Source organism: Ascidia mentula, chromosome 8 (assembly GCF_947561715.1).
Source record: "Ascidia mentula chromosome 8, kaAscMent1.1, whole genome shotgun sequence".
In the NCBI taxonomy this organism is placed as follows: domain Eukaryota; kingdom Metazoa; phylum Chordata; class Ascidiacea; order Phlebobranchia; family Ascidiidae; genus Ascidia; species Ascidia mentula.
The window spans coordinates 5,226,539-5,241,871 of NC_138573.1; the positions used below are offsets into that span (position 1 = coordinate 5,226,539).

At 41.5% G+C, this 15,333-nt stretch overlaps 1 protein-coding gene across 9 annotated transcripts in view; it reads right to left on the reverse strand.

Annotated features, from left to right (window-relative positions):
• Window positions 1-14,217, reverse strand: part of LOC145912342 (uncharacterized) — a 29,636-nt gene extending 15,419 nt beyond the window's left edge. For 2 of the 9 annotated variants that reach the window (XM_082999776.1, XM_082999771.1), the window contains exons 1-28: window positions 14,032-14,217; window positions 13,349-13,419; window positions 12,968-13,013; window positions 12,435-12,685; window positions 11,963-12,055; window positions 11,035-11,130; window positions 10,869-10,964; window positions 10,592-10,729; window positions 9,581-9,754; window positions 8,993-9,091; window positions 8,826-8,858; window positions 8,566-8,616; window positions 8,336-8,377; window positions 8,082-8,132; window positions 7,319-7,574; window positions 6,689-6,900; window positions 5,364-5,491; window positions 5,004-5,220; window positions 4,379-4,613; window positions 3,263-3,437; window positions 2,865-3,027; window positions 2,467-2,567; window positions 1,960-2,088; window positions 1,669-1,844; window positions 1,346-1,464; window positions 1,032-1,272; window positions 557-756; window positions 96-313 (exon numbers count right to left, since the gene is read on the reverse strand). In XM_082999776.1, the coding sequence (XP_082855902.1) occupies window positions 96-313; window positions 557-756; window positions 1,032-1,272; window positions 1,346-1,464; window positions 1,669-1,844; window positions 1,960-2,088; window positions 2,467-2,567; window positions 2,865-3,027; window positions 3,263-3,437; window positions 4,379-4,613; window positions 5,004-5,220; window positions 5,364-5,491; window positions 6,689-6,900; window positions 7,319-7,574; window positions 8,082-8,132; window positions 8,336-8,377; window positions 8,566-8,616; window positions 8,826-8,858; window positions 8,993-9,091; window positions 9,581-9,754; window positions 10,592-10,729; window positions 10,869-10,964; window positions 11,035-11,130; window positions 11,963-12,055; window positions 12,435-12,685; window positions 12,968-13,013; window positions 13,349-13,406 (3,798 nt within the window). In that variant the 5' untranslated portion in view covers window positions 13,407-13,419; window positions 14,032-14,217. Of the gene's footprint in view, window positions 1-95; window positions 314-556; window positions 757-1,031; window positions 1,273-1,345; window positions 1,465-1,668; window positions 1,845-1,959; window positions 2,089-2,466; window positions 2,568-2,864; window positions 3,028-3,262; window positions 3,438-4,378; window positions 4,614-5,003; window positions 5,221-5,363; window positions 5,492-6,688; window positions 6,901-7,318; window positions 7,575-8,081; window positions 8,133-8,335; window positions 8,378-8,565; window positions 8,617-8,825; window positions 8,859-8,992; window positions 9,092-9,580; window positions 9,755-10,591; window positions 10,730-10,868; window positions 10,965-11,034; window positions 11,131-11,962; window positions 12,056-12,434; window positions 12,686-12,967; window positions 13,014-13,348; window positions 13,420-13,567; window positions 13,600-14,031 lie in introns of those variants that run through there. The other 7 variants (XM_082999772.1, XM_082999773.1, XM_082999774.1 and 4 more) reach the window with 7 other exon arrangements.
• Window positions 14,218-15,333: the final 1,116 nt, after the last annotated feature.

The following is a 15,333-nucleotide window of genomic DNA, read 5'->3' on the forward strand; positions in this document are numbered from 1 at the left end:
CACGTGATTTAAAGATTTCTTTTAAACTTAAACTTTGTGGTTTCATGCCCTCCTAAGTGCATGCAATCATAGAAGAACAGAACAACTCTTTATACCTGGAAGGTGTATTCCTTTCCGTCAAAGGTTGTGTAGTGGGGGTCGCCCACGGCCGTGCACTCAGCAGGGCAAGAGTTGCTGGTGCAACCCCACTTACCACCATTACAAGTGCATGAATTGCAGCTGTCAGTCTGGATTACTGCGCCTGGGCTTAGAATTTTGCCGTTATATCTGCAAGAGCACTGGAGAGGCTCCACACAGGCCTTCCTGTCTTCGTCTGAACACAAAAAATCAAGTTTGTTGGTATTTCAAGCTGTTCTCAATGAAGTACGGTAGAGGGAAGGGATTTTTTATGCGCAGAAACATCTGCACCTTCACGATATTTTTTAAATTTGAAAGTCTTTGAACCCGTATGAGTTTTGTAAAAAATCATAAACTGAAATTTGTCACGGGACACAATGATGAACTAATTTTTGAGGTAAAAGGTAATTAAAAAAATAGTTTAGCTACGTTATCTTACCGAAGATTTTGCCAACTGGGCAAGTGCAACCAGACACACAAATGTCGGAGCTGCAGAAAGCTTGCTGGGTCTGACAAGTCGCCATACAGGCAACGCCCTTCTCACCGGCAACGGCGCAGTCAGCATAAACCAAACCCTGTTCGCATTGCCCTGACCCGGTTTCCTTCGTCTCACAGTGCATCAGCCCGTCAATGCAAGTGCTGTATTTGAGAATGTGTGTTTAACATGTATAGGATCAATCCATTAAGTCTATAGATACGAGTTTGTTCTCAAACCTATGGCTTAATGTCGTTTGGAGAATATCTTTGAATGAGTATGCGAACTTAATTCTTTTTCATAATTTATGTTATCAACAGAGTATCAATAGCTGCGATTGCTCAATTATACGTGTTTGTCACCAGTCAACACATGATACGATTAAACTTTTAATACGCTGTTATTGCGATAAAAGGAACACCTTCGGAAACTGACTTACCATGTCTGTAAAGCGGTGTCCAAAACTGTACCGGCCGGGTAAGTTTCTCCGTCGTAGTAACAGCCGCAGTCGGCAACTTCGACGCAGTTTCCTTCGCTGTTCAAGTAAAAACCATCCTCACAGTAGCAGCCTGGATGACAAGCGGCGTCGCACACCTCGAAGGGATCCCCTATGGAGCGGCAAGTAGACACGCAGTATCCTCCGCACTCCTTGTACACCTTGCCCTCATCGCAGGCAATCGCTAAAAAATTATAATATTTTCTTGACTGAGACGAACTGGGGTTAATATTTTCGGGAGGTTGACGGTTTCTTACGGCACGTTGATGAGTTCCTCCATTGAACGGTGACTCCCATTGCCGCACATTGCCTCGCGTAATCGGCCAGCGCCTCACACATGCATTCTTGTCCGTCTGCGCAATTGCACACGTCGTTCCTGGGAGTAAAAATTACGTCTAATTTTGTTCCATGACACAGCGTAAAGCTTTGTAACTTCTACGAAAATCAGGTTTTTAAATGCTAAAAGGCGTGTGGTACCGATTGCCTAAACGGTAAACTTTTTCCACCTTAACACTTTAATGGTCGAATAAAAACAAATACACAGGTTCGTGGGAAAAAGTAACAGGACCATTTCCATCACCTGCAGTTGTAAAAGGAAGCACCCCAATCGACAAATCCGTGGCAAACTTGGAAAAGTTCGCCTCTCAAAACATCGCAAGCGAGGTTGGCGTAAGTCTGTTTGTGCTGATTCACCATGCAGCTCTCTGGAAGAAGAGGTTGACGACCGCAGTCAACGTCGCCACACTCGGAGTTTACCTTGAAGGTCACAAAAGTTCGTTTATGGGGCAAAATTAGGGCGTATGCCCCGGTTGAGTTTAACAACGTGATTTATTGAAGTCATCAAGCGCCACCATGACATGCTTGTGTTTACCTTCCAGGAGTTTCCAAAGCTACCGATGTTGGTTTCGACAAGACCTTGCGGCGTGCGCAAGTCGTCACTGGTCTTGGAGTTGAAGTCTCCGCACATTCCGCACACGCTGCTCTTCCACACAGGGTCAAGCTGAGAATGTTAAATTTAAGCAAATTAGACTTACACCATACATATTCAAGTGCTCACATGATTTTAAGTATTACACTTTAATGTACATTCTAGGACGCTATGGTGCGTTTTTGTGCCCTTTCGAAAACACGCATTTGTCATAGTTAAATAGAAGTAAATTGTGGATTAACAACAGTCAGAAAAAGACCCGCAGCTGGCGTATGAAGGTAATCTTCTGTACAAATTTTACCAGGACCGTAAAATTGTACCTCTTTATACCCGTTCTGGGATCATTTACTTAAATCATCTACCCCGTAATTCGATGTGCAAATATAGCGGATGGCGGCGATGCGCACGACATGGGGCCCGCCCAAGATTCCTATTGGTCAAAAGCAATACCTTGACGTATAAACGTTTCATGCCGTCCCATTCAATTGTGATGCCGTTGGAAGTCTTCAGTTGAATCATGAGTGAAGAAAGGTCACGGATCATCACCGTTCCTGCACACAGTTTTTTGTTAGCGTTGAATTGTTTTCACTTTGACGTGTTTGAGTTTTGACGTCGATGTGGCAGAAAATGTGTTGTGTGTTTTAACATCCAGCTGAGGACATGATAACACACGACTGCGGCAATACTTTACGTACGATACCTTTTGGAATGCCACGATATTTTCGAGAGATAAACGCGTTAAAAATTTATTTTTGTCGATACGCTGAGATCATTTCACTGATTTGCTCAAAGTGAGTTTGTTAAAAACACTTCGTTGCAAGCACACCGAGTAGAAATTACATCAGTACCGTGGGAGTAGGGAAGCGAAACGTCCGACCCTCCGACAGACACAACCTTTCCCTGCTTCAGTTTGTAGTCAGTTGTTGTCAAGTCGTTCTTAATCCTCAAAAGCGCCGACTTCGTGCAGGATCCGACAACGTCGGTTCCGCATTGAATGTTTTCAGCAATAATCTGAAACACACAAAAATTTCTTTCAGGCAAAAATTTTAAGCAAAAAGATCGAGAAAAATCCTTTAAAGTTACAGAGTTCCAAACAAAGTTCTGTTTGTCTGCAGCTTTCCAATATTATGGCAGCTTTCCAATATTTTTTTGCACATAAAGTTCTGTTTATTAATCAATTTTTAAGCAACAGCTAAAGGTAAAAGCTAATCAAGGTTGGAAAGTCAGTGTTACAGCGCCCACTTACGGCGAAAGTGTAATTGGTGTTGTCGCCACATCCGTCGGTAGAGAGCACGTACTGGCAATCGCCGGCAAAAGAGTATTCGACGCCGTCAAAAGTTCTGTAGTGCGGATCGCCAACTGCTGCGCACTCACCGGTACACGGGATGGCGCTACAGGTCCACGATCCTCCGTCACACACGCTGTGATATTTCGTCAGATACAATTATCATTCATTAGTGTTTTATATGGATATGGTAGATGTCAAAACAACATAGTTTTACCGCTGGACGTAAAATCTGTACTCATTAATGTAGTCGAAAGAATTTTTTGAAAATATTTGCAAATAAAGAATATTGTATTTACGTGTAATGTACGTAAAGATTTCAATGAAACGCCGAATTTTGTTGATACAAGTCGTTGCGTAAAAAAGAGTGGTTGGTGTTCGAAGGAGGGCCCCAGGCACTTCTTTTTAATTGCCTAAGAGTTGTCTAGAAGGCCATAAAATTCACAGCCCCCTGTCCCAATGCGTTACATACTGTGAGGTGGGTCTTGCGTCAGAGCAAAGCTGACAAAGGCAACTGTGAAATTTACACAGCCGAAGAAAATAGCGAAGGAGCGTTGTGCAAATATACCAAGGGCGTTCGACGTTTCGCCCTAAGACTTATGAAAAAGGGGACGGAAAATTGCCCCCTTCCACAGAAGGGCTGCCTTTAATTATTCCCAGATAGGCATGAGATCCATCACACGCTGATATTTGTCCAGCGTCAGGACCTTGCGACCCCCGACATTGGAAGGCAAGTTCCTGTGAGAAGTACATGCGCTCAGTGCGTGATCCGTGCGTGATTAACGTTTGGAAACCATATCTGTTATTTTTCATTTGTGGTTTCGATGACAACGCTTGCGTCTGAATAGCTACTGTTGGTCAAGGTGTTAACCACGACACGCAGGGCGTCGTACGTTTAACGTCAATTTAGAAGACAGTTACGTGAGTTTATAAATGCCAGCATCACTCTTTTAAACCACGTAACATGCTAAAACAGTCACAACTCGATACAAAAATTGCGCAACACTCCCCAAAAAACTAGTCTGCGCTAAGACACAGAAGTTTAAAAAGCGGTAAAAGTCAAATTATAAGTCTTACCACTCCTCACAATCCGACGCCCTCGACTCGCCGGAAGCGAAAGTGACTCCAAGGTGACTGCAAGAACACTCTTCAGCTGGAACGCACACTTCGCCGTCCAATACAGTTCCGCTGGGGCAGAAGCAGCCGTCCACGCAGTAGGCGCTGCAGAGCAAGTCCTGGTTCTTGTTGCGGCAAGTGGCGGGACAAGCCGTGCCGCATTCGCTATACACGAGGTTGTTGGGGCATGAAACGCCTAAACAAGAAACAAACAAAAGTCAAGTTATTTTTTATTTTAGAAAATAAAGTTGTGCAAAATTTTAAACAAGACAAGTTGGTACCTGATATGCCTGGTCTCTTGCGTATCATTTGAACACATATTTTTACAAAAACATTCGTGTTTTCTCTAGTCTAAAACAGCTGCCAGATTAATTAAATCGCCAGCCTGTATACCAACGTCTGTATTTAAGGAAATATCAAAGATATCAAGATCACATCAGTCAACCTGAACTGACAATCCGCAAACATCATACGAAACCATGCGGTCTGGGAAACGCACATTGAAAACCTTATAGAAAAATTGTATTGACTATGATTGCAAAGTATGAAATCACAAAAGCGAATGGGTATCAACTGCTAAACGTACCGCAGAATTCACTGCTTCTCCATTCGGTGAGGTTGGCTCCGCTGGCAATGCACAGCTTGCTAAACTGGTTCACAGCTTCGCACATGCATGCCTTGTAGTTGCCGGATGTGCATTGGCACAAGGCAGTCACGCAGGTGTCTTCCAATATGTGCTGAGGGAGTTGACATTTTTCAAATGGCAATTCGGCCGAAAGGTCGCTGCACACATTTGTCGCATCCTGGAAAAAACAGATAAATTCTTCGTGTTTTTGTTTTCAAGGTAGGTGTGGTGTTGAAAATTTGCTTTATGGCTAGAGAAGACCTCGGTCTGTTTTGTATTAAATAGTTTGTATTCGCAACTTATATGGAACTTGCAACTTACAGTAAGTTGCTCCGCAGTAAGTGTTCCACAATAGTCTGGTGCGTCGATGGTGACGCAAACTTCTGCATCTTCCGAACTTGTCACAGCCCAACTCGTCATAAACCTTCTCACACTGTTGGTTACCTCGTCTAAAGAAAACAAACATGTTGTTTTAGGAACAGAACAAATTTTTTCGTATTCGGATATGAGAAACAACAGAGTATATTGCATATTTTGGATTCTACACATACATTTTTTAAGCTATACACAAAATATTGTTCTGTTTTCCGATAAAACAATTTCAAACCATCAGCTGTAAACGAACCATTATATTTCATATGTATATATTTCCCACAAAGTATTGTTTTGTATTGACGGTATGTCATGCTGTTAATCGGCATCAATGGAGAAACATTTCTATTTGTTGTATTTTCCTCAACGGATTGGGAAATAAATTTATTTTATGGGTCGCATTGCTTGAAAAAAGCTCAACAGGAATTTTCACGCCTTATTGGCTTTGAATGTAGTTGTTATTTTGACGAACGCCAGACAGAGCGATCGGATCCATCGTCGACGCTCAAACAGTTTAATACCATGACAATCCCTAACATCTCCTAGATTATATGCTCCATGACGAAGCGCCGAAACCGTGCCACATGCTCTCCACCCCATGTGCAATCAGTGGCGAGCAATATCTCTTGGATCTTGTCTGGGCAAACGTGACTCTTCTGTTTTTTCTGGTCATGTTCATTACTAGAAATGTCGAAATGCGGTTTTGGATAAATATCATACGTTCTGTGGTTTTTGTTGGTCGTTAAGGAGCGAACAACTAACGAGACAAATAGGAGCGTGGGTTATGGTGCAATTTACGACATGGACAACAAGAACAAGTTTCGGTATTTCTGCTGCCGCGTTGCGGATTTTGTACTGAATTTCGATAGGTTGCATTAGTCAGCGCAATACTTTTGTGAGCCCAAAATAAGGACGAGTTAGAAATATTGTTGCCCGAATTTCGTTCGAAATTATACCCCAGACAGAAATTCTCAAACATTACCAAATTTAGAGCTTAAGTCTCATCTTTCGAATCAAAGCTAAACAATAGCCCAGGGTAAGGAACTTTTTTCTGCCTCGTTGACACTTTCAGTTCTTATTCTTAAAATTTGACGTAGTTAATAATAGCCTTCAAAATCGGGCAAAGTGGCTGAAATACACACAAGTTAAACAAACGTCGGCATCAAAAAGCAAGGTGCTTATTTTTCAGTTCATGCGGATGTCAAACCTAAAAAAACCCGCCAATCTTCTTTTAAACACGGATGAGCAATCACTTGAATTATTTTTTTGCTTACTTGAACCCTTTGGTATCATGTCGTCGCTCGCGTCGCCGTTCTTGTTTCCGCAAAGTCCGCACACAGGCCCAGAGTAGTGGTTCATGACCAAAAAGTATCGGTCGTGGCCGTCCCATGATATGAGGTCGCCCCAGTGTGATGCGAGGACGATGTACTCGCTGTTCGGGACAGTGTAGACGTGGAATCCGGCGTTGACGCTGGGAATGCCGATCCTGTGGAAATAAAAAAGCATCAACCAACAATTCCAGGTAAAACGCACTGACCCAGCTCTAAGCTGTTTTATTACCAATATGTGGATGTGAGATTGTCGTTCATTTGTAATATAGAAATGGTTTTTATCTGTATTGTGCGGCATTTATTAGCCTTTATAGTGGCTAGGATCCAAACAACGTTATCGTCCTCAAAAAAAGGTAAGCTTTTTGTGTGTGACGCATCTAAAGCATTAACTTTCGTGTATTGAAGGATGCGCATGTTTATTTTTTAACATGCCGATATAATAGTATATGTGTGGGTAAACATAGTTTTATCAAGAAAATGCATTGTTCATGTTGAGAAATTAGACAACAGAAAACATTGAAAACTGATCTATTGCACACCCTCAGTGCTATATTTTGCAACTAAAAAACTCACTCTTCGTCGTTAAGAAAAGCCCTTCCATTCGTCAACTTAATGAGAGTGTCCTGGGTGTTAATCAGCAATATCGTCTTGCCGTCTTCGCCGTACGAAAGACTAATGGAGAAAGTGTTGTCCACACAGTCACCGGTAAGCAAGTACGTGCAGCGTCCGTTGGACGAAAAGAGAAGCCCGTCGTAGGTGTAGAAGTTTTCTCTGCCCCAGAGCGCGCAAAAGTTGGAGCTGTGGGTAGGCTTGCTGGGAAGGATGGGGGCTGCATATACAAGGGTTGATTGTATTGAAAATGCATTTCACAAGCCCTTTGGTTCTGCTAAAACTACGCTCCTCGGTGCTGAAGGGTTAGCGTGCATGCTAGTCTACTAACTTTTTTAATTAAATTTTGTTTAATTCTTAATTCGAAAGACTTTTATAGCAAACAAAACGTTAACAAGTTCTTTTTTGGAAGCAAACGAAATGTTACAACGTTTTAGTACGAAGCTAAAAAAAATAGTTTTAGTGCTGCATCGGATACAATATAACAAGCGTCATAAAATTAAGACACCATGCAGGTTATACATTTCAGTCGTTATACAAGATTTTGATTTGGCATTATTTGTAAGAACAGCAACACAACTCTGTCATGATAAAATCTAATAGCAAGTCACAAACACGCTACAGGTTAGCACTAAAATCATTCATCCGCAAATCAAGCGGACGATTTGTTTTCGATTCTCAATAGTTTACTTTCTAATATTATACTACAGCTAGATGGCGCCCTTACGGATTGGGATCTCTCCCGATGCTTCGCTGACCGAACCTTCAACTTCAACACCTAACGATCGGAAAAATCTTCACTTAGAATTTGCATGTTCAAGTTTTACATGTTTTAAACGCTAACACTATGGCACAAGCGGGGAAAAAAATTTCAGATTGGTATCACTTCCTAAGAAAGATATGTAAAAGAATTATTCGCTACGGCTAGGTAGCATCTTATTATAAAGCAGTCGCAGCCGGAAAGCTCTGCTACTCGCTTACTTATTGGCCCTTCTCCGGACGACGTCTCTGGAACCGATTCAGCTGCATAAGTATTATTTTAAAAGTCAAAGAAACGTCTGGCACTTTGCGGAAAGGTTTGTCAGTGCCCGCGTGTTATGATAAAAGTTACTTAGATCTTGAAAAAAATTTTCTGCAAATTAGGCAGGTCTTTTTGTTGTAATTCTCGTTGCTACTGCTAAATCTATACTACAACTAGATGGCGCCCTTACGGATTGGAATCTCTCCCGAAGCTTCTCTGCCGGAACCTTCAACTTCAGCACCTAACGATCGAAATATTCTTCACTTAAAACTTGCACTAATACATATGCAAGAAAAAGTTCCACCGCTAAGCGCTCGTGGGAAACGGAAAACGCTACAACATTGTTTGATGTTTTGCTTTTCGGTCTTAAAAATTCAACTGTTGACATAATAATTAAAAACTGCATTTGTTTGCAAAGCAGTGACAGCCGAAAGCCTGCTACGTGCTTACTTATAGGCTCTTGTCCTGAGGTCTCCGTTTCAGCTGTGGAAATTAGTTATTAGTTTAACTTAGGGTTAGTCATAATACATTGAAGATTAGGTAAATCATGATCAGCGTAGCGAATGTAAACACAGATAAACGATAAAGATAAACGGATTTGGCAAGGGCGAACCCACCTGGAACTTCACACGTGGAGCCAGTAAACCCGTCCACACAGTCGCAGGTGTTGGCAGCTACGCAAGATCCGCCGTTCGCGCATGCAGGTTCACAGGTAACTGAACGAGTATTAAACATTATGTGAAAAATGAGAAACATTTAGAATCGTGTGCAAAAATACCCATAATATTGGAGAGCTGCAGACAGGGTGTGTACGCGCACTTAGAATCGTTTTACACATATCGCAACAGTTTATAATAGCTGGTTTACCGGCTAGTTCACAGTCACCAGCTGCAATGTGCACTACTGTCTGCAACTCGGTGACTTGGCTCTTTTTTCATTATTATGTTGTGTTATTTATAGAAATACCCAGTCAAAATACTATCCCAGTATCGGGACAAACAGGATAGCATGCCAACAAATTTCCACAGCGAATGACAGGCACAAGACCGAGTTTATTTATATTGTCCCTAACACAGAAATGTGTCCTATCTTGTACTCATCGATAGACACATTCTATGTGTTTCACTTTAGTAGAAAAATATATAACAGAGAAGACCCCATGTCATAAGAAGAGTTATAGCACTTAACAATACGGTTTGACTTACATTGGCAATGTGGCGTGTTGTCTGGAGAATCGCAGCCGTTGGTAAAAACGTTAAAGACGGAACCGGATGGACATGGAGTAAGAGTTACTGTACCGTCGGACATACACGCGTAGTAATGAGTGCAATCACCTGGAACTTCGATGAACTGTCCTGGTGCACTGCATAGTGACGTAACTGAGAAGAAAACTTTACGTTTCTAAATGGTTTCTGTTGTTACCGAAATCACACACAAAATTTTAGTGTAAAAAATATATTTGGACGTTTTATGAATTTAGCCATGTATAACACTTGAGTTAAATTTTCAGAGACACTTGATCGTATGATCAAAGAAGAACAAAAATGGAAAGAACTGCCGACGCTAGACGGTCGGTTTAACCCCTTGTATGGTTGATATGTTTTGACCCTGTTTGACTTCAAACTTAAAAATGCATTTATCAGCAGAATAAATACGAAATTCAGGATACGCCCGAGTGAACCACAATAGGGGCAGGGTTAACCTTTTCCGCGCCGGCATCAGTAAGCGTCAATGTTTACCATTTTTTGAGTTCCATAATTGCGATTAAACTTTGCCTTGTGGGACGGGTCGTAAAGCGTGACCACACAATAACGTGCGGATTCAAGGGCGCTATATATATGACCAACCCGGCGTGCGGTTGAAAGGGTCACGTACTTCATCACAGCAACGCCTTTACACTACAGTCGCGCCTCACTTTGGCATTGTATGTAGGGCAGTGATGCATTTCTGAAGCTTTTTATAGGGTTCAAGGTCATTGATAATATATACATACACATTCCTTGAATAAAACAAACCTTACAGAAATATTCGTTGCAAAAAGACTTACAGACTAGTACTCGCTTATTAAATGCGACACAGCTAAGATAACTCACGCCACAACACACTTTAAAAACATCCGACATGGTTTTGACATAACGGTTAGTAGTATAGGGACCCGCTCCTTACCATCCCAAGGCACGTTGCATCTCATGTCATAATGGCCAAAGTTAACTTACAGTCGCAGGTGATCCGGGATCCCTCGAATACGGTAGTGGAGGAACACCAGGGAAGGCCGTCAGAGGACCCGTCCAGTGTACAGGAGGAGTAGATTTTTCCGTCGTACTCGAACGGGAAATTGCAAGTTGTTGGCAAAGCTAAATAGAAAACACAGAACTTTAATAAGGCCATCACCTTAACACGGTTGCATAAATTAACAGCATACATATGCTTAATTCTAACGTAGTAACACCATACCAGCTTAGAAATGGTATGCTACTAAGAAAGCATCCTTACGTATTTGACAGAGTGTTCCATCGAACCCGTCAGCGCAGGCACAAGTATTGGGGGCAGCGCAGTGACCACCGTTGAAGCAGTCAACGTCACATATGGCTGAAACAAAGCAATTAATTTAGTCCAAAATCACGCATATGTTAAAAGGTCTCGTTTAGTTTATACTCACGCGTTTCGCATAAGTTGCCCTCCCATCCACCGCCGCACGTGCACGTGTCTGGGGCTGTGCATTTGCCACCGTTCAGACACTCGGAAGTACAAAGTGCTGCAAAGAATGGATTATTTGCGGGTAATTTCGTTTCACTTTGCTTTGTTTGTTTTTTTTTGCCAGAGGAGGAAATTTCCCGAACACGAGCTTGGTCAGCATGAATTGAGAAAATGTTTTTCGCTAATTATGGTTAATTGACAATTCGTGAAGTAGTTGCATTTACGAATGTTCGAAGAGTTAACAAAAAGTATAAGCTTCAAAACTGATTTGTTTGCGACTGTTTGCCATACGTTTATTCAAATCACGACACGTTTCAAGGGGGTTCCATGTAAAATCATATCGGTGTTCGTAAATGCTTTTGACATAATACCAATCGTAAGGAGGTGGCAATTTTACCACATTTCTCATTTCTATTCAGTGGTATTGGAGTGTGACGAGACCAAATAACGCCGGTTGTTACAAGACGGGGCTATTGGGAAAAACTTGAAGTAAAATTGAAGTAGAATTGGATCAAATATATATTTTATCATGTGCGACGCGTTTGACTCGTGTATACAAAGTTGTACGATTTGAATAAGGTTTTCAAGGCCCCGAAGATTTTTTTACCAACTCCTTTGTCAATTACAATGAAACTATAGTTGTATTATTTATAATAGTAACTTTGTATGCAAGTATGTAACATTTATGTTCAAAATGGATTTCGCATTTGAAAACAATTAGGCGTTAATCCATCTTATCAACACAGGAAAGGCCGAAACAATTTGGGCCCAACAAGTACTGTATACTCAACATGCATTTCTTCACAAATTTAGGCATTCCACTTTAGAGTTTCGACACAAATAAGATACGTGTTTAAAAGAGAACACAATCAAATCATGCGGCAACCCACCATCTTCGCACGACTCTCCCGACCATCCGGTGTTACAAGAGCAAGTGTCAGGTCCGACGCAATGGCCGTGAACGCACACAGCCGTGCATTCAACTGTGACAAAAGAAATAAAAGATTTTAGGGCGACGCCCAAGATTTCGGGCTCCGCTTGCTATGTTTCGCCAAACGCATTGACGTCGGGTTCAACCCGGAACGTCACAGCAAAAATTTAGGTGACTAATTTGCCATCACATAAACAAAACAGATTGTCGAAATATCCACAAAAATGTCGTCCAACTAAACTCCCAACTAAACCTTGACAAAGACCATTTTTATTTTAGCCTTATTTTGATCACTATGATGCAATACTCATTTGTCTTTCCATTTGGCTGCTGCTTAAACTGCCATCAGTGCCATCAAAAGATATTTATGTGCAACATCGGAAGTGCCATAACAATACATAAGTCGTTATATGCTCGCAACGTTTACTTACACTCGTCGCAAGCGGGACCACTCCAACCATTCTCACACGCGCACTTGTTGGTTTCAGCACATGTGCCGTGGACGCAGTCAGGATCGCAGGTGATGACTTGCTCCTGACTCTGCCATTGAACCTGCGACTGTGACTGGGATTGTGACTGCGACTGTGACTGAGATTGTGACTGGGATTGTGACTGGGATTGTGACTGGGATTGTGACTGGTGCTGGATTTGATCCAACGATGTTGGTAGGGATGGAAATTTTCTGCATAAACACAGCCATAGTTAAAAGTACTTTTCGGATAAATGCGACAGAGCATAACTTACAGCATATAGCTCATATTGACTTTGACCCGCTGTGGTTATTGTATTGAGAAAAGGGTCATAATTCAAAGATTTATTAAACCATCGTTGCGCAATAAAGTTGTTTCGTGGCTATGCGGTTTCCAGTAAATATTGAGCATTTAGAATATACACCAGCGTTGCAGTCACCAAAGCGTTAAATAACAACCGCCATTTATCATTTCCAAACAAAAGTCAAACTTACGAAATGTTCCGCCTCTTTCGAAGAATCTTTTGTTCCTCAGATATCCCTGAAAAACATGACGTTTTGATACAGGTTAGTTTGATAAAAACTGGAGACAACAATCGCTCGCAAAATGCAAATGTTTGTTAATTAGGTGTTTCTCTTGGGCAAACAGAAGATAACGGGTTAAAAGAAAAAGTATTCAGCCGATAAAAAGAAGCTGTGAATTTTTTAGACGAGCAGGGCAGTGAAGGTTGAACGCCCAGTTGTCAAATATGTGCTTAACAGTCTGAGGACTGCTCAAGTGTGATTCAGTGCAATACAATTTGCGATATACGACCCCAAAATAGCTAAGAGTTTAACATATACGTATAACCACACCAACAAGTAAATTCGGCTTACCTTGAACTGAGAGAACAACACACAACAGCCCGACTAACAAACTAAGTCGGATGTCCATGTCATCCACTAATCTGCAAACACAAACAATGCGAATATAAAGAGAGTGCAAGCTATCAATTTTCCAATACTTTTATCACATACACTATAATGTAAACATATTTACGCAAAGACAAAGCGTGCATATAGGCAAACAAATCCTTGATCAAAACGAAACTATACTTTTACAGCGGTGAAAGTGTTTTGACCTTTACACGACGATTGCAGAAACATGTACATATACCATTCCTTGACGCGAGCTCTATGTGAAAACTTCCACAAGCTAATTTGGCGATGATATTTTATCAGGGCGTAAACCGTTTCAATTGAATCAGACACTTCGTTTATTTACGATCCGGTGTTTGATTCACAATAAAACTTTAACACGAAAACATGCTCTAAAGAACAGAGTCCTTCTCGTATTATGGCATTTCTCCATATAGGCTATTACATGATTTATTTTTATATACAATGGGTAGTACAGCAACACTGATAACGTAACATTTGCATTAAACTTTGTTTCGCCAGAACGCACGTGGAAAACCTGATTCATAAACTACACTTTAAGTGCACAGTCACAATATAAATCGTTTTATTTAATCAAAACAAAAACGTAATGATAACAAACAACAACTAGTTGCGACTACCTGCACTATCTTCTGTCTCTTCTTTGCCTTTTTAGCGTTCGAGCTTATCCAGTATCGCGTAGTTGAAGAAAAGGCGTCCGCTTCGCAATGCTTGGAAGACTCGAATACACGACGATCGTTAGAGAACCCGGCTATTTGGACCTTAAGTTCTCCTGACGGATGAACAACTTTCCATTATCGCTCGTAGCGGCGTAAAGTTTTCGACCACACCGGGGCACGATCCTTAATATTTGCTCTCTTCCTCGACAAATCGGTTGACGCCCGAACACGCGCCTTATTGGTATCCTTCTTGGCTCCTGGTGAGTTGACGCAATTGGTCAACATTTGCAGAACAGAAAAGTTTAATAGGAAAACGCCCGGTTACGGCCAACGCAAATACGATCACCCCGTTGGAAGCCAAGACGTTGTAGGAAAGGCTTTCTGTTGGTGAAAGAAGGTAAACGTTATTTTATGTCGCACTTAACGGATTCGCAGCCACTTCAAGTTCAACAGCAATATTTCGATTATTCTCTTGTTCCAAAAACAAGTAAACAAAAATTACTTGCTTAAATATTGAAAGAATGTTGTGGGAAGATGGCTGCTTTTCTCACGCAAAAATAACGGTGGCGAAGCAATTGCATCTAAAAGACACAATGCAACTGTTTGATTGCTCTCCTGGCCACCAGAGATTTAGAAGATTAGTCAACGTTTGAACACACAAGGCGACACAAAGCGACCGCCGACTTTAATGGCAACTTCGGGCGGATTCCACAATCCTAGGCAAACAGAGTTGCCTTACAAAAACCAGTGCTCCTTGGCGGGGAGTAATGACTTGACGCACAATAACTCGTCAGTGACGCAGTGCTGTCGTTAAATAGAACTAATCAAAGCGTCGTCAATTGGTTCTTTTGATAAGGACAAACATTTATCTACGCGTAGGTGCTTCATATAGCAAAGCATGAGAAAGGGACCAAGGCATATATAGACCTACCAGTGTTAGTCTTGGCCAATGTCTTGGTGGATAACGCATTGATGTTGTGATTGCCAATGGTGGCAACGGCTACTTGCGCAATACATCATCTTGGACGCGGGTACTCGTGTATTGTTTGACATTCTAATTCAACCCGGATTTCGGGTGTTGCGAAAGGCTTCTGAAACAACTTTTTCTGTTAATTTAAAAAAGGCTACCCGCGTTGATTGCACAGTAATATTCAAAACAGTTTCACCAAACAATACACATTTATCATGGCCTACATTTTGTGTTATATTTATGGGAAAGATGGAATTCCATCTGTTAGGCCCTCTACGGATAGCAAAAATATT